General features: G+C 39.0%; 1 protein-coding gene across 3 annotated transcripts in view; it reads right to left on the bottom strand.

Annotated features, from left to right (window-relative positions):
• Nucleotides 1–1,658: 1,658 nt before the first annotated feature.
• The window catches only part of HNF4G (hepatocyte nuclear factor 4 gamma), a 98,393-nt gene continuing 84,804 nt past the window's right edge, over nucleotides 1,659–15,247 (bottom strand). For all 3 annotated transcript variants that reach the window (XM_075920496.2, XM_075920497.2, XM_006131554.5), the window contains exons 5-10: nucleotides 14,174–14,329; nucleotides 11,087–11,174; nucleotides 7,444–7,596; nucleotides 7,050–7,286; nucleotides 6,425–6,547; nucleotides 1,659–4,541 (exon numbers count right to left, since the gene is read on the bottom strand). In XM_075920496.2, the coding sequence (XP_075776611.1) occupies nucleotides 4,423–4,541; nucleotides 6,425–6,547; nucleotides 7,050–7,286; nucleotides 7,444–7,596; nucleotides 11,087–11,174; nucleotides 14,174–14,329 (876 nt within the window). In that variant the 3' untranslated portion in view covers nucleotides 1,659–4,422. The remainder of the gene's footprint in view (nucleotides 4,542–6,424; nucleotides 6,548–7,049; nucleotides 7,287–7,443; nucleotides 7,597–11,086; nucleotides 11,175–14,173; nucleotides 14,330–15,247) is intronic.

Genomic DNA, 15,247 nt, shown 5'->3' on the forward strand with positions numbered 1-15,247 from the left:
TTTATTTCTGTGAAAAGCACAGGATGTAAATTAAACTTCTAATAAAAATTCTCCTGGGTAAATTTTTCTACCCTGCCTAGTTACAGGATCACTGCTAGATGTGGCTACATTTTTCACAGCAACATTTTATTTGACTAATGATCCATTTACGGATTTAAAGTACCGGTACTACATTTTTGTTTGTAATTTGAAAAATCTTTTACTCATATTGAACACTACGGGTACAGTATAGGCAGTCCCCGACTTACGCGGATCCGACTTACATCAGATCCGCACTTACGAACGGGGCTTTCTCGCCCCGGAGCTCGCAGGCAGCGGTCCGCCACCTCGACCTCCGGGGCGAGAAAAGCTGCTCCCGGTGCCCCTGGTCTGCTGGGGACCGTCTCCAGCAGACCAGGGGCACCGGGAGCAAAGCCGCAGCGGCGGCGGTCCCGTGCCAGAGCAAAGCCTCAGAGGCGTGGCACCCCGCTGCTGCGGCTTTGCTCCCCGTGTCCCTGGTCTGCTGGGGGGGGGGCGCAGCTAGTGTGCCCCCCCCCAGCAGACCAGGCTTTTGTTGTGGACCCTGGGGCAGAGCAGCTGGGGCGCTGCCGGTTGGTCCCGCAGCGCCGCTCTGGGCACTACTGGACCAACCCGGCAGCACCCCAGCTGCTCTGCCCCAGGCGTCCTGATTCTGCCGCTGCTGGTCAGTTTCAGCAGTGGCTGAATCAGGACGCCTGTGGCAGAGCAGCTGGGGTGCTGCTGGGTTGGTCCAGTAGCGCTGAGGAGCGGCGCTACTGGAGCAACCCAGCAGCACCCCAGCTGCTCTGCCCCAGGCGTCCCCAAGTCAGCCGCTGCTGAAACTGACCAGCGCTGACTACAGGAAGCCTGAGGCACAGTTGCTCTCCCCCGGGCTTCCTGGAATCAGCCGCTGATCAGTTTCAGCAGCAGCTGACTTGGGGACTTGGGATTCTTAAGTTGAATCTGTATGTAAGTCAGAACTGGCGGTCAGTTTCAGCAGCGGCTGAATCTGGACGCCAGTTCCGACTTACATACAGATTCAACTTAAGAACAAACCTACAGTCCCTATCTTGTACGTAATCCGGGGACTGCCTGTACCCTATCTAATTTAGTCTTTTGTAATCTACCTAACTGATTTCTTTATGAATTCTGTAATTTCACCCCCGCGGATTTCCCTACGACGACTCATGAAATTTACATGCCCCTTCCGGTAAAGGGGCCAGTGTAGACGAGCCCCAACTGAATTAAAGTGTTTAAATAATTTTAAATCTACAGAATCACAAAGCCCATGATTCAGGAAATTGCCATATCCAAGAATGGTAGTTCCTTACATATACAATATTCAACCAATGCTTAACTTTCAGTGTATGCTTTAAGTGCTTTCCTCAATAGAGATGGATCTAAGCATGTGCTTGAATGATTTTCTGGATCAGGATCTAAAACTGAAAACTACTGCTATATAGTACTAAAGCAATGGTAGAGCAGAGGCAAATAATGTATTGCTATCATATATTTCTCATGTAATTTTAATATAGTGAAGATGCAGATTTGTTAACTTTTTGTATTTATTTATATGACAAACAATATAAAATGACACCAGCGTTTTCATGCAATTATGTAAATAGTCAAAAAGTTACCCCAGGGAAGATTTGACATACACGTAGTTTATATATCTCTTTATTGAGCATTGATGAAAAACAGTCCATGTGAAATATTTCCAGCAACGATTTTAATCCTGAATGCTGGACATACAAACATGGTGTCACAGTTCAGACATATAGGAGATTTTATTTTTTTAATATAATTTAAGGTTTAACAAAGCTAATCATTTTTGATTTTTGCATAATTAAGTTTAAAAAAATAATGTCACATTTATAAAATAAATCAGCATATCCCAATAAATTACAGTAGTGTTTTCCTTATTTGAAAAAAAATGCAATGTACTCTATAAAATAGATAACATCCTTGAGTAAGATAAAATATCCAGTATATGTTTTTATACAGTACATACTGGCAGTTTGTGAAAACAATCTGTTATACATTCTCTATCTAAAATACAGTGTCATAACCAAACACATTAAGCTGTGCTCTGTATCAGTTATAGAGGCATTCACAAAGCGTACCCGGGAAAAATATAGAATGAACCCAAAAACGGTGAGACCTCAATCATGAAATATTTGGTGCATTGAAGTCAGTAGGCCTGAACCTGTTCCTATTGAAGTCAATGGGGCTTTGCCATAGACTTCAGGGAGAGTAGAAATAGGTATAGTCACTTAGTCCTGGTCTACTCTAAAGGGGAAAGTCGATTTAAGATATGCAATGCTAGGTATGTTAATTATGTAGTTGGAGTTGACTTTTCTTAAATTGTGTTTTCGCACTGTCCACACAGCAGGAGGTCGATGGGAGCAGACACTCCTGTAGACTATCCTTACTCCTTGTGAGAAACAGGACTACTGGTGCTGATGGGAGGAAGGGGGGGAGGGCCTTCTCAATTTCAATTAATGGGTCTTCACTAGACCCAGAAATTCGAACCCTGGAAGATTAACTGCAGCAGCATCAACCTTCTGCATAGTGTAGACAGGCCCTTATATGTTAGTTGAATGTTCTCAGCACCTATCAGCATCTAAATTATTTTCAAAAAAGACTCAGTCCCTTACAGAGGCACTGCCTTTGTGATTTCCCCAGGGATGCTGGGCTCCTGCTTTACCCTAAGCCCCACCCTTACTCTACTCCTTTCCCCACCCCACCTTACTTCTTCCTGTCCCTGTTCTGTCCCCACCCCAACTATGCCTGCTCCTCCCTCTCCTATATGTGACTAATCATCTGATCACTGGCAGGTCGGAGGTGCTGGGGCAGCATGGGGAGGCATGAGGCTGCCAGGAGATGATCCAGCCCCAGAGTACCGCAGAGTTGGAGCCTATCATTCCATAGCTGTAAAAGGGACACAACCCTGCTTCCACTGAAATGAATTGCAAACCTCCGTTGAGCATCAAAGGAGTACAATCAAGACCATCAAGAAGTGAATCATACATAACATAAAGGAGATGAGAGAGACACATTATTTCTCTGCAAAGCAATGCAACATATGCTTATTCATAAAAAATGCAAAATAACCAATAAAAAGGAAAACACTTTTTAAAAAGCAAAAGGTGAACATTAAGAGCTACTGTATGCAGATTTAACTACAAATACAACTACGGCAGAATACCCTAGAGGAACACACATAATACATGGTGACATGTGCATCTCATTAAAGCATTCTGAGTTTAAAAATCATCACTCAAAGTTTTTCTAATTGTTTTACATTGTGTTGTCTCTGTTTTTTTGTAAAAAAGGATGAAAAGTTCTTACAGTTGACTCTCATACCATTTTAACCATCAGGGAGTTGCTGCTCCATGATGATTGTATGAATTTATGATGTTATAACAACCCAAGGTATTTGGGCCAGGTCACATCTCTTTGCTGACTCTCTGACTCCCATATGTTATTTCATTAAAATAATCCAACAAACCACATTATTTGGCACTTTTTAACAGCTTTTGGGGAGAAAGTCTCCATTAAAGGAAAAATCATTCCTCTTATGAACAGACTGTGTGAAGTAGCAATTTTCCTGTGATGTCAATAATTCATGAATGAAAGCATAGCATGAAAACCTCTCTCTGAGTCAGTAAATAGATCATCATAACACATTCCAACTGTGAGCAAACACAGTGTGTGTGCATGATCAAAGTCATTCCCTGTACCCATGTTTCATTTTTAGCACACAGCTGCATGTTGCATGTTCTCTCATTTTACCATATTCACATAAACTGATAGATAAACATGACAGCTATCATTCAACACCTTTTAACTCTAGTGGTATAATCATACTTCACCACCATGGTATCCCCACATTAGGATTTATTTTAATGAACCAAACCCCCTTTCCATTAAGCATTTTCACTCAAAATGTAATACTCCTGTTTTATTTAACAACCTATTCTTTTATTATTTATGAACTCTTGGCTTGTGTTAACCAATGTTAAGTTATACCATTAATAGCTAAATGAGCACAATTAGTTCCAATTGATATTTCAATGAAGAAATTACTTACAGATCTAAAACAAACAATATTAAGATAACAACTACAAATGGGAAATAAAAACTGAGCCTGTTCAAATTAATGGCCCAAAGACATTACCAAAATACACATATGTTGTAAGACTACTACTATCCACAAGTTTATGGAAAATCTGTCATTTATAATAGTGTATCTAGCTTTCTGAGTTTTGGAACAGAAGAATTATAAGAACAGCCCCTGACTTGCTTGGGTCAAAGGTATGGCCTAATTTGCTATCCTGAGGTTTGCACCATCGAGGTTTCTTAACAATATACACAGTGCATGTAAAAGGAAATAAAAACAACAACAACAAAATCCAAACTGTATCACAATGGTTTTTGTTTTAAAATGGATTGCTGTGTTATGACTGTAGCCTGGTTTGTAGACATTTTGTATTCTTGTCCAGAGCCTTGTGGAGGTGAAGGTAACGGGGTTTCAGGAGTTGCTGAAAAAGAATTAAAAGAAAATGATGTATTATTATGTTCTTGGCCAATCTAAACAGATATTTATGATATACATGCTACTAGGTCTGTAAAAGGATTAAAAATAATTGTAATTAACTGCATGATTAAAACATTAATTGGGAGTAATTATGCAATTAATGATTCTATTAAACAATAATAGAATACCATTTATGTAAATATTTTTGGGTATTTTCTACATTTTCAAATATATTGATTTCAATTATAGCATAGAATATAAAGTATACAGTGCTCACTTAATTAATTATTTTTAATACAAATACTTGCTCCGTAAAAAAGAAATGAAACAGTATTTTTCAAGTCACCTAATATAGGTATTGTAGTTCAATCTCTTTGTCAGGAGAGATGAACTTACAAATGTAGAATTTTGTACCAAAAAACTGCACTAAAAAATAAAACAATGTAAAACTTTACAGTCTACAAGTCCAGTCAGTCCTACCTCTTCTTCAGGCAATCATTCAGAAAAACAAGTTGTTTGCAGCAGATAATGCTTCCTGCTTCTTATTTACAATGTCACCTGAAGTAGGCCCATTCATGTTTTAAGCACCATATCAAAGGACATGTGTCCATGCTGATGATGGGATCTGCTTGATAATAACCAAAGCAGAACAGAAAGACGCATGTTCATTTTCATTGTCTGAGTCAGACAGCACCAGCAGAAAGTTGATTTTTATTTGTTGGTTGTTCAGGTCTATAGTTTTCACATTGGAGTGTTGCTTTTTTAAGACTTCTGAAAGCATGTTCCACCCCTCATCCCTCTCAGATTGTGGAAGGCACTTCAGATTCCTAAACTGTGGGTTGAGTGCTGTAGTTATGTTTAGAAAGCTCATATTGGTATCTTTGCATTTTGGAAAATCTGCAATGAAAGTGTTCTTAAAATGAACAACATATGCTGGGTCAGCATCTGAGACTGCTATAACATGAAATATATGGCAAAATGTTAGTAAAACAGAGCAGGAGACATACAATTCTGTCCCATGAGTTCATTCACAAATTTAACAACGATTGTCATCAGCTTGAAAGCATGTCCTTTGGAATGGTAGCTGAAGCACAAAGGAACATATGAATGTGTAGTATATCTGGAACGAAAATACCTTGCTTTCAGGCAACAATGTAAATAAGAAGTGGAAAGCATTATCTCCCATAAATGTAAACAAACTTGTTCGTCTTAGAGGTTGGCTGAAAAAGGAGGACCGAGAGGACTTGTAAGCACTAAAGTTTTATATTATTTTATTTGAGTGCAGTTCTGTAGAAAAAAATATCTACCTTTGTAAATAGGTGAATGGAAAAATACTCTTTTTTATCATTTTACAGTGCAAATATTTGTATTAAAATTATAATATAAAGTAAGCACTGTGCATTTTGTATTCATGTTGTAACAATTATTATATTTGGGAATGTAGAAAAACATGCAAAATATTTAATACATTTCAATTGGTACTCTATTGTGTAGCAGTGCAATTAAAACTAAATAATGATGATCAATTTTTAAATCACAATTAAGATGAGTTAACTGCATGAGTTAACTGTGATTAATTTATAACCCTAAAAACAGTATCTTCTTTAGCTGCTAAAGATAAATATTCATTTTTTAAGTATCAGAATCTGTACATATTGTTCACTTTTAAAAAATTCACATTTGTAACCAATGATAATATCAAATCAGTGTCATATGTTTTAACTTAAACTCAAATTAGAATGTACTGCTCAGGAGGTTATTTCCATATTCTTTTTTTAAGTACATGACTATGTCAATACATTTGTACACTGGCTTTGACAGGTCACCATTTTATGTTAACTAAACCTAAGTCAGATGTTAGGCTAGAAAAATAGTGCAATTGCTTACAGATCGGTTCTGTATGTACAGGAGTAGACATTGAACTTATCAGAATAGTTTGTCCAGTTAACGGATCCTGGGCTAAATGAGGATGTACTGGATGATGAAGATGACTGACATCATTAGATGTACCTGCAAAAATTACAAGAGCACATATCATTTGAATGAAAATGTTGCTCCTAGTGATTTATAGAGCAATAATTACATACCCGTAAAACAAATATTTTGTTTGGCAATTTGAATAACTGCCTTTTGAGTATTCATTAAACAATTTAACATGACTTCAACATAATAAGCATGACATTTGTTTTCACTGCTTGAGTTGCATTAACAATGGATTTTGTCTTTTCAATACTAAAAGAATTCCGCTGTCTGACTCTTTGGGGAATTTTATGTCCAGATACTCAGCTATGGCTGAGAAGCATACAGTAGATGTAAAGTTGGGGGACAGGACAATTAGCCACATTATCATGACTTAAACTCACTTTTATGCTCCTCCCAGTCCTGGGCTAAATTAGTTCTGATCTAGTCTCTGGGAGTAAGCATGGGAGGCAGGAGGAGGAGAGGATATATTTTCTAAAGAGCGTAACAAGTTGTTTAGGTGAAAGATCATAGAAAAAGAATGGTGAATTACCCCCTAGTAACATTTCCTGAAGCAAGCTGTCAATTTTAACCATTCCAAACAGTTTGACCAACTGTATTTGCTCAATCATTTGCCAAGTGATGCTCTGAAGTGTAGGTAGTAGAAGCAGAAGTTCTCCAAACCTCCCCCTGGAGTCATACTGACGGTCATTAATGTAATCTTCTAAACTGATTTGGACTTGAAACCTCATGTTCTTAATCTTTAATGGGTCACTCAATCCCTTTGCATCTTGAAAAAGAAAAAAGAAAAACTTTATGACAGAGCATATTCTTTTAGTGAAAAATTCTTTGTTAAAATATGTAGCTTGTTAATGAATGCTACATCACCAAAGGTGAATTTCAGTGTATTCAAATAGTAAATCTGAAAGACGTTTTGTAAAATATACCTGGATCAAAAAACACAATTGCTTTCAAGCAAGCATATTCATTGTCATCTATTTGGATTTCTTGGAATGGTCGGACTAGCTCATCTAGAATCCGATTTGCCACTCGGCTGATCTCAACTTCAGAACTGTTGCGATGGATGATGCAATTGTTACCTTGAGGAAAAAAACATACCAGAACATGGACTGATGTTACTCAAAGATTTAAATTTATAAATCAAAGTGAACTATATGTTTATCCACCATTTTTAATTTTGCATAGTCAGATTTTCGCAGGTTGAATTTTTAATATAAAAATTCCCTCCTGAAAAACTAAGTTTCTTTAAAAGAAAAGCATATGTGCAAAATACAGTCCTGAGCCTGTAACTACTTAGGCATGTAAGTAGTCTCATAAGTGTAAAGTTACTGATTACTGTGTCTGCAGGCCTATTTATATGTACAAACTGGGGAGTTATCCAGAGCCATCTAACTGTATAGCTTGGGCCCACAAGTACATTTGACACATTAGATTTGGTAAAGACCATTAATTATGGAAAATTCGGTGTGCTGTTTTAGAGGCTAGAAAGAGGCCACTTTAAAAACATGGCCCTCACATTTTTTACAGTGAATTTAAATAATTCTAAGTCCCCACTTCTAATGTATTTGGTTTAGAATTCTAAATCTTTCTAACAGAAAGAGAGGAACAACATGAAACTTTCTAAAAGACTGTTACTATTATATATGTGTCTGACTGTAACCCTTGGGAATGCCAGTCATGGACCATGTCTGTCCCACGTGCAAAGTCCTATATAAACACTGAAAACAGATACAGTCTCTGTTCTGAAGAATTTACAATCTTGAATTGTCTCAGTCACCATAGATGCTATTGAGCTTCTAATGGTAGAAAAATGAATAGGTGAACTCCCACTGAAGTTAATAGGAATAAATATTTGCCAAGATACAAAATGCGAGAAAGCTTTTGAATGACATAATGTAGTAGCAGATGCTTATGTTGTATTGATATGGGATAATATGCAGTACATACCGATTTAAAGGAATAACAGATCCATTTTGTTGATTAAAATATTTTAGATATTCATTTAGCTTTTGTAAGAATGATATTTCTATCCATCATTTCACCCAAGCAGAAAATTCTTCAGAGACTTTCCAGGCAGAAAATTTGGAGTAAGTAGAGAGAATGAAATGGGTGAACCTATTACAAAACCTTCTCTCCCTAACAAGTGTCATATTCTGGGCTAGACTGCCAAAATTCATCAGTAGAGGGACAAATCTTTCTTCAGAGAGGGGTGGTGGAAGCACTCCTTATCCAGAAGCATGTGCTTCTGCTACATCTAGTAGGGACAAAACCCAGAAACTTCCTATCCAAGCAACATCTTCTTCCATTTACTTCTTGCCTGATAAGTCCTCAACTTCCCAGCCAAGAGGAACTAGAGAAAGCTTCCCCTAAGCAAGGGAAAGGAGAAACTCTCCGTTTGCTTTTAGCAGGGACAAAGAAGCTGCCTACATTTGCAATCCACCTTAATGTAACTGGCCAAAAATGACCCAGGAGAATAACATACAAGGGCAAGAGTTTTGTCCAACAATTGGAAAGAAGGACAGGAGACACTTGATATGGGTTTAAGCAGGCCGCAGCCATATTATTAGATATCTGGGTTTACACAGTAGATAACAGTGTGCAGTGCAGATAATCCTTTCACCTCCCATTTATTCTGTAATTACTTGTGGGACTTCTACCTGCTCCCCCTCTTTTCCATGTGGGTCCCTCCAGCAAATCCATTTTTGTAGGAAGGGTAAGGCAGGCTCTCCCCCAGCTATTACAACTTCAGAGCCCCAATCCTCACATCTTTACTTTGCCTGGAGTTTCCCATGCCAGGACTTGCACTTATAAAGCCTTCCACCCTTACATTCCAGAGGATGGGCCAGTGCTGCAAAGCTGATTGCCACCCACCTTTTTTGCAGCAGTTTGTGACCATCCTCACCCCCCCCCCCCCCCCCACAGAACAACTTCTTCCAGATAGCCTGAACAACGCCCTCCCCCTGTTTTCAGTGCAGGGCAGTCACTGTCAAGAATAAAAGCTGATAATAATTTCCCACTAAATCAATGACTCATCAGCTAATCAGAAGTCCTTCTCAGAGAGCTCAGAGTAGCGTGGGGGGGGGGGGGAGGAGGGGAGCAGGAAGTAAATTGTTCATTTGTGTGGCATATACTTACCTTCATCATGCTAACCACCATTTTCATTTACACTAGATCTGCTCATTTCCAAAATGTCCCATGAATACAGCAAATACTTTTATTTTTAGTAATTTAATGGACACAGTGAGGCACTTATACACTTATTTAGGCAGTTTATTCCAGTTAAACTGCATTCAGGAAAATGATTGGACCAGGAACAGGAAGGAAGGGGCCTCTAATGTGAGTAGCATCTCCAAAGCAAGCACGCTCTACTCTCTGGAGGCTGGGTTAGTACAGTAATACTCAGTGTGAATCAGATTGGACCACAGATAGACAGACATAGCAGGCAGCGGAATGTCCCCGGACGTGGCATCTCAAAGTGGATAAAGAAAGGCTGATGGACTGTCCCTAGACCCTACACACTGTAGATGCTCAGCTTGCTTAGGTGTTTCCGTCCAATGACACCCAGAAAGTACCTTGCAAGAAAGCCAATGTACTGGCACAAATGGAGTCTGATGGTTGATTGTGACAGGGTCAATGGTGTTATCCACACAGAGAACTAAAATTAGTAGACCTGTTTGGCAAGGAACAAACAAAACAAAAAATCCACTGACAGGCTTGGAGTGTGGGGTTTGGGAGGGAGGGAAGGAGGCTGCAAGACTGGGTTGGGGGTGGGAGGGCTTGGAGGGAGGTAGGATGCAGGAATGGCCTGGGAGCGAGGGGTCTGGGCAGGAGGAGGGGTACAGGAGTGGGTGCAGAGTCCAAGTGATGGGGAGTTCTTACCTAGCACAGCTCCCTGGGGACGCACATGGCTCCATGTCCCCCACCACTCCCAGTCACCGCCCCCTGCTGCTCCTATTGTTCATGATTACAGCCAGTCAAAGTGGCATGGGAAAAGCCTCCAAGTAGCACTTTGCTGTGATGCCATTTCCACAGCAGGAGGGAGGGGGAGCGGCAGTGCATATAGCCAATTCCTTCCCCCACCTCAAGCAGAGCCTTTGGCTCATGCCCCGGCTTGCCTGAATCCAGCCCATGAGGCTCAGGACTTCCCCCACCTGATAGTGAGAAGCCCGCGCTGGCACTCCAACCCCGTGAGAATGTGGTGCAGGGCTGGAGCATCAGCATGGATTCCCTGTGTTGTGGAAGGGCTCAAAGTCTCAGGGGACAGATCCAGGCAAGCTGGGTCCAGAACCAGCCCTCCAGACCATAGGTTCCTTATCCCTGGTTTATGGTGTCAGTAATGATGCAGCCTTTTTTAATTTGTAAGGGATTGTCTGTCTGCTTTTTCTGAGACCTGGCACATCACAGTATAGTAGACAAACCATCAGTACAGTGTTTAGGAATGCCATCAGGACAGTATTTAGAATCAGTGGAGAGCCCTGCCCTCATTGTGCTGTCGCAATTGTACCAGTTAAATTATGGCACTGTTTAGTGAACACGGTTATTATTAATTAAAACAAAATATATCTTTACCTAAAAGTAAAATGTCCTTATACACCATGGACCTTTTTGCTGCTCCAAGCAAGAGCTGTTCCCCAGCATGCGCTCTTAGCAAGGCAACCTTAAACAGAGGAAATCACAGAAAATAACAGAATGTGTTATAACATCAACACATACATGTGATTATCTGCCTGGGCAAGATGAATCGGGTAAAGCAGGCATCAACATGCTGTCACTTGCAATTTCAAACAAAATACTACTAGTAATTTTTAAGTTCCATTTTATAATGATACTTTAGTATTTAAAAGTGCTTGAGTTAAACTGTGTAACTTTCTAACAACACGTACAACCTCAATTCTGAATAGAATATGATTTTGCTAATTATATTGCAAACGTTTCTCACTGGGTACATTTATGTGCATGTCATTGTTCCCAGTTACTTTCACATAAAGCTTGTTCTTTGATTTTAAGTCAACATGGAAGGAACCAGTGGATAGAAGGTTACAACCCATTATAGTGAATTTTGCAATATCAAGTACCATATTTTGTTCATCCTGATCCAATAAAACACAAAGATACTTGAGAAGTCTCTTTCCCACACAAAGCCAGACTTTGGGGATATGATTTTTGGGGGTGGGAGATGGATGGAAAATAATAAATTTTCCTAGTGCCATACCAGACCGACCTATCAACTTTCAGAAGACAGCGAGTAACCAGGTAATAAAATCTATTTTGCTACAAATACCTTTCTTCTAAGAAGTGAAATAAAAGAAAAAAACATCATGCACAAAACTGAAAATAAAATGAACATACGCATATCGGAGAAATACTCCATTTTGCTGTCAAACAGGCCTATTTCAATATGAAATACAGGAAATGGTATCCTTGCAAAATATATGGAACATGATTATCTCTTTATGATAGTCAATAAAGAAGAAACCTGATTCATACCAGGAAAGCAGTTAAACAATTTGCTCACTAGGTTTATCATTTTACAGTACATTTTGAATTTACATTCCATTATTTATAATGTCCTCTTAGAAGCTTGTCAATAAAACCTCTTTTCTTGGAGGTTTGTTTTGTTTCCATCATGCAAATATGAATTTTTCTCTTTTGATTTTTATGCTGGGATTTTCAAAGCCAGCTAAGGGAACTGAGAAACCAAAATAGAAAGCTAAGGCAGAATCTCAGCCTTAGTAGAGTTAACACACTATTTTTTGTTTACCCTGTTGTTTGTACACCAGATTGACTCAGAGTTCAGGAAAAATCTGTACAAAACAAGGAAGCTTTTATTTGATAAGAAAATGCTTATTTGCCAATTAGAAAGAAGTTATCATGCAAAAATAGCAACCATTGGTTACTTCTCAGCAACAAAGTATCAGCTTTTCCTTCGAATTTGAGGAATATTTCTCTTCTCATATTCTAAGTACTATAGGTCAAATTTTAAACATAAAATTAATGGCTAGTGACCCTCTAAAGTGCACTTGTACTCTGAAAAGTGTAAAGTTGGTATGTTCTTAGTCAGCAGGTCTGTTGGGTTTCTTGTTCCATCCTATCTGCTTAAGTGATGAAAGCAAGTTTTATTGCTCCTTACTCTTGTGGCTCCTACAGTGCCAATCAACAAAGAGACTGATTTGATTTCATTCCTCCTTCTCGATCATCAATGGAATTGTTTACTACATTCTCTTTGTTACATTTGTAAAATCCCAGTATCTCTGCAGATCTCGCTGAAAGGGCATTCTTTGGCCTACAGCACCTTTCTTACTGGAAAGATGCAGGAGAAGGAATGTCCCCAGCTTCACTCTCAGACATAAGGCTGATTTACAGTGCTGACAACTCCTTATGTCTTTTACTACAAACAGAGACTATTTGACATTGAAGAGAATTCCACAATGACATTCTTATAGTGTCATTTTCAGAGGAGAACTACAATTTAAAGACCAAAATCATTACACTCGTAGCTGTGAGTTAACCTCCCAGCTAGCTTCTTGGTGACAGAAATGTCCAAAGACATACATAGGGAGAAGAGGGCAAGCACCAATAATTGGCAGGGGCACAGGACTCTTCAGGCCCCATGGCTGAAGCAAGCAGAGAGAGCTCCTCTGGTCCTGGGGCTGAAGAGAGGAGAGCCAGCCTCTCTAGCCCTGGGGCCATGGCGGGAGCTGACAGCTTCTGCAGCCCCAGGCATGCAGGAGAGAGACAGCGCTCCTTTGGCATGGGGCTGGAGAGGTTCCCTCATTCTGCTGCAGCCCAGGGCCGGAGGAGCCCTGTGCCCCACTGCAGCCAAGTACTTCTGGATACATTTATTCAGATGGCTCCAAGGCACATGGATTTTTCTTGAGCCTACTGCTTATTATATCTATACATATGATATATGTGTGTGAGTTGACATTAATGTGTACAATATGTATGTGTGTAGCATGACCCTCCAAAAGCAGTCACATTTAAATTCCAGTACACACCCCTAGTAATGTATATTATAACATGAGGACCATAATTTTAGATATCTCGCTCAAAGCTAACAGATATCTGGTACTGCACCAAGGTGATGATATTTTGTTCCTAAAGAGATCTCAAGCACTTTAGAATAAAATTTACATAAGCACATTACAAATGCAATTTTTCATCTTTTATTATATTATATTCAACAGCAAATTCTTTTCTATGGGTTGGCATCAATATAGTTTTGATTTCTGCTCAAGATTGTAATACTTATATTTCTTACAAGGATAAGGAATTTGGTTCAAATTAAATAACAAGCCACCTCCGTCTTCACAGATAGTTGTGGCTGAACGTGAACCAAATATTCTGAAAGATTTGAAGGAGTTTGGATGGGTTTTTTTAACTGTTATTATTAAGTTAGGCATGCCTTTAAAGTTTCTGGTTCCAACAGAACATGAAAGTTGCAACATATTGTTTCTGAAATTGCAGTTTGAAGATCTGCACCTTTTCTCCCAACCTTTTCTCTTCAACCTCTACTATCTCTTTGTGTGATGTTTCAAGATCTGCTTCAAAGCTAAGATCTAGCATATAGGACAGACATTAATTGTTATACAATATTTCCTTATGACTGTAACAGGAAGGGAATAATCATTATTCTCCCATTCATTTGCTTTATACCTGATCGTCCAATGGTAGTTCACAGAAGGCTGGAATATATTTAGCCCACTCCACAAGGACCAAGAGCTGCTGCTTCATAGATTCACAGACATCGCTAATACTGGCAATTTTCTTAACATTTATGTCAGTACTAGCACCAGGACTTGAGATGGGGATCTAGTCATGTTGAGGGGGAAAAAAAACTGTTAGTATTAGATATTTTGTATTAAGTTTCCACTGGCTAGAACTATATTTAAGCATGTATATTACTTGAAAACTCTGTGCATATAAAAAATGCACCAATATGCATGTAAATGATAACTTTAATCTCTTATTGATATTAGTATGGTGTATTTTACGTTGAAAGTGGAATTCTTATTATATTTTACATCTTCTCTTGCCATAAGATGATTATTAATTGTAATGTTTTTAATTTTAATTATTTTTTGCCTTTGAAATAAATGACATTTGCCTCACTTTAGAAAGAAATTGATTGTTATAATTGTTATAGGCACACAAAGATAAAAGGGAAATACGTATTCTCAGTGACAAAATAAGTTTCATTAACTCTAGAAGGTGAAATAGGCTTTTTAAATGCCTAAAGCAGAAAGACTATAATGATGAGAACCAGTATGGATTGAAGCTGGGATGTTTTAGAAAATGTACTAATAGGAGTCTATATATGACCACCTGCAGTGCACAGTGTTCTGTGAAAGAGAGAGAGAGAGAGAGCGTGGAATCTTTCTGGGTCTGGCGCTAGAGAGCTTTTATATGATCGCTGAGCCAAATCATGAAATCCTTAATGACTTTCTAAAGAAAGGAATAATACCAAGCTTGCTATTAAGCAATAGAGGCAAGATAACTGAAGACAAAAGTAGGGCTGAACCTAGGAAAAACTTCTCACTTACACCTATGCTATTCATCATGCTAAAAAAAACCTGCACAAGAACAAGGCAACAGAATTTTAAGCTAATCTCCCCCTTTGGAGGTTGGGGCAGTGTAGTTTCACTATTAAGGAAGGCATAAAGGGTTTGGATCTCTAACACTACAGCTATCAAAAACCCATGGTGAAATCTCATTATGTTGTCGAATTCA

This window comes from Pelodiscus sinensis, chromosome 2 (genome assembly GCF_052426305.1).
Source record: "Pelodiscus sinensis isolate ZL-2025 chromosome 2, ASM5242630v1, whole genome shotgun sequence".
NCBI lineage: Eukaryota > Metazoa > Chordata > Testudines > Trionychidae > Pelodiscus > Pelodiscus sinensis.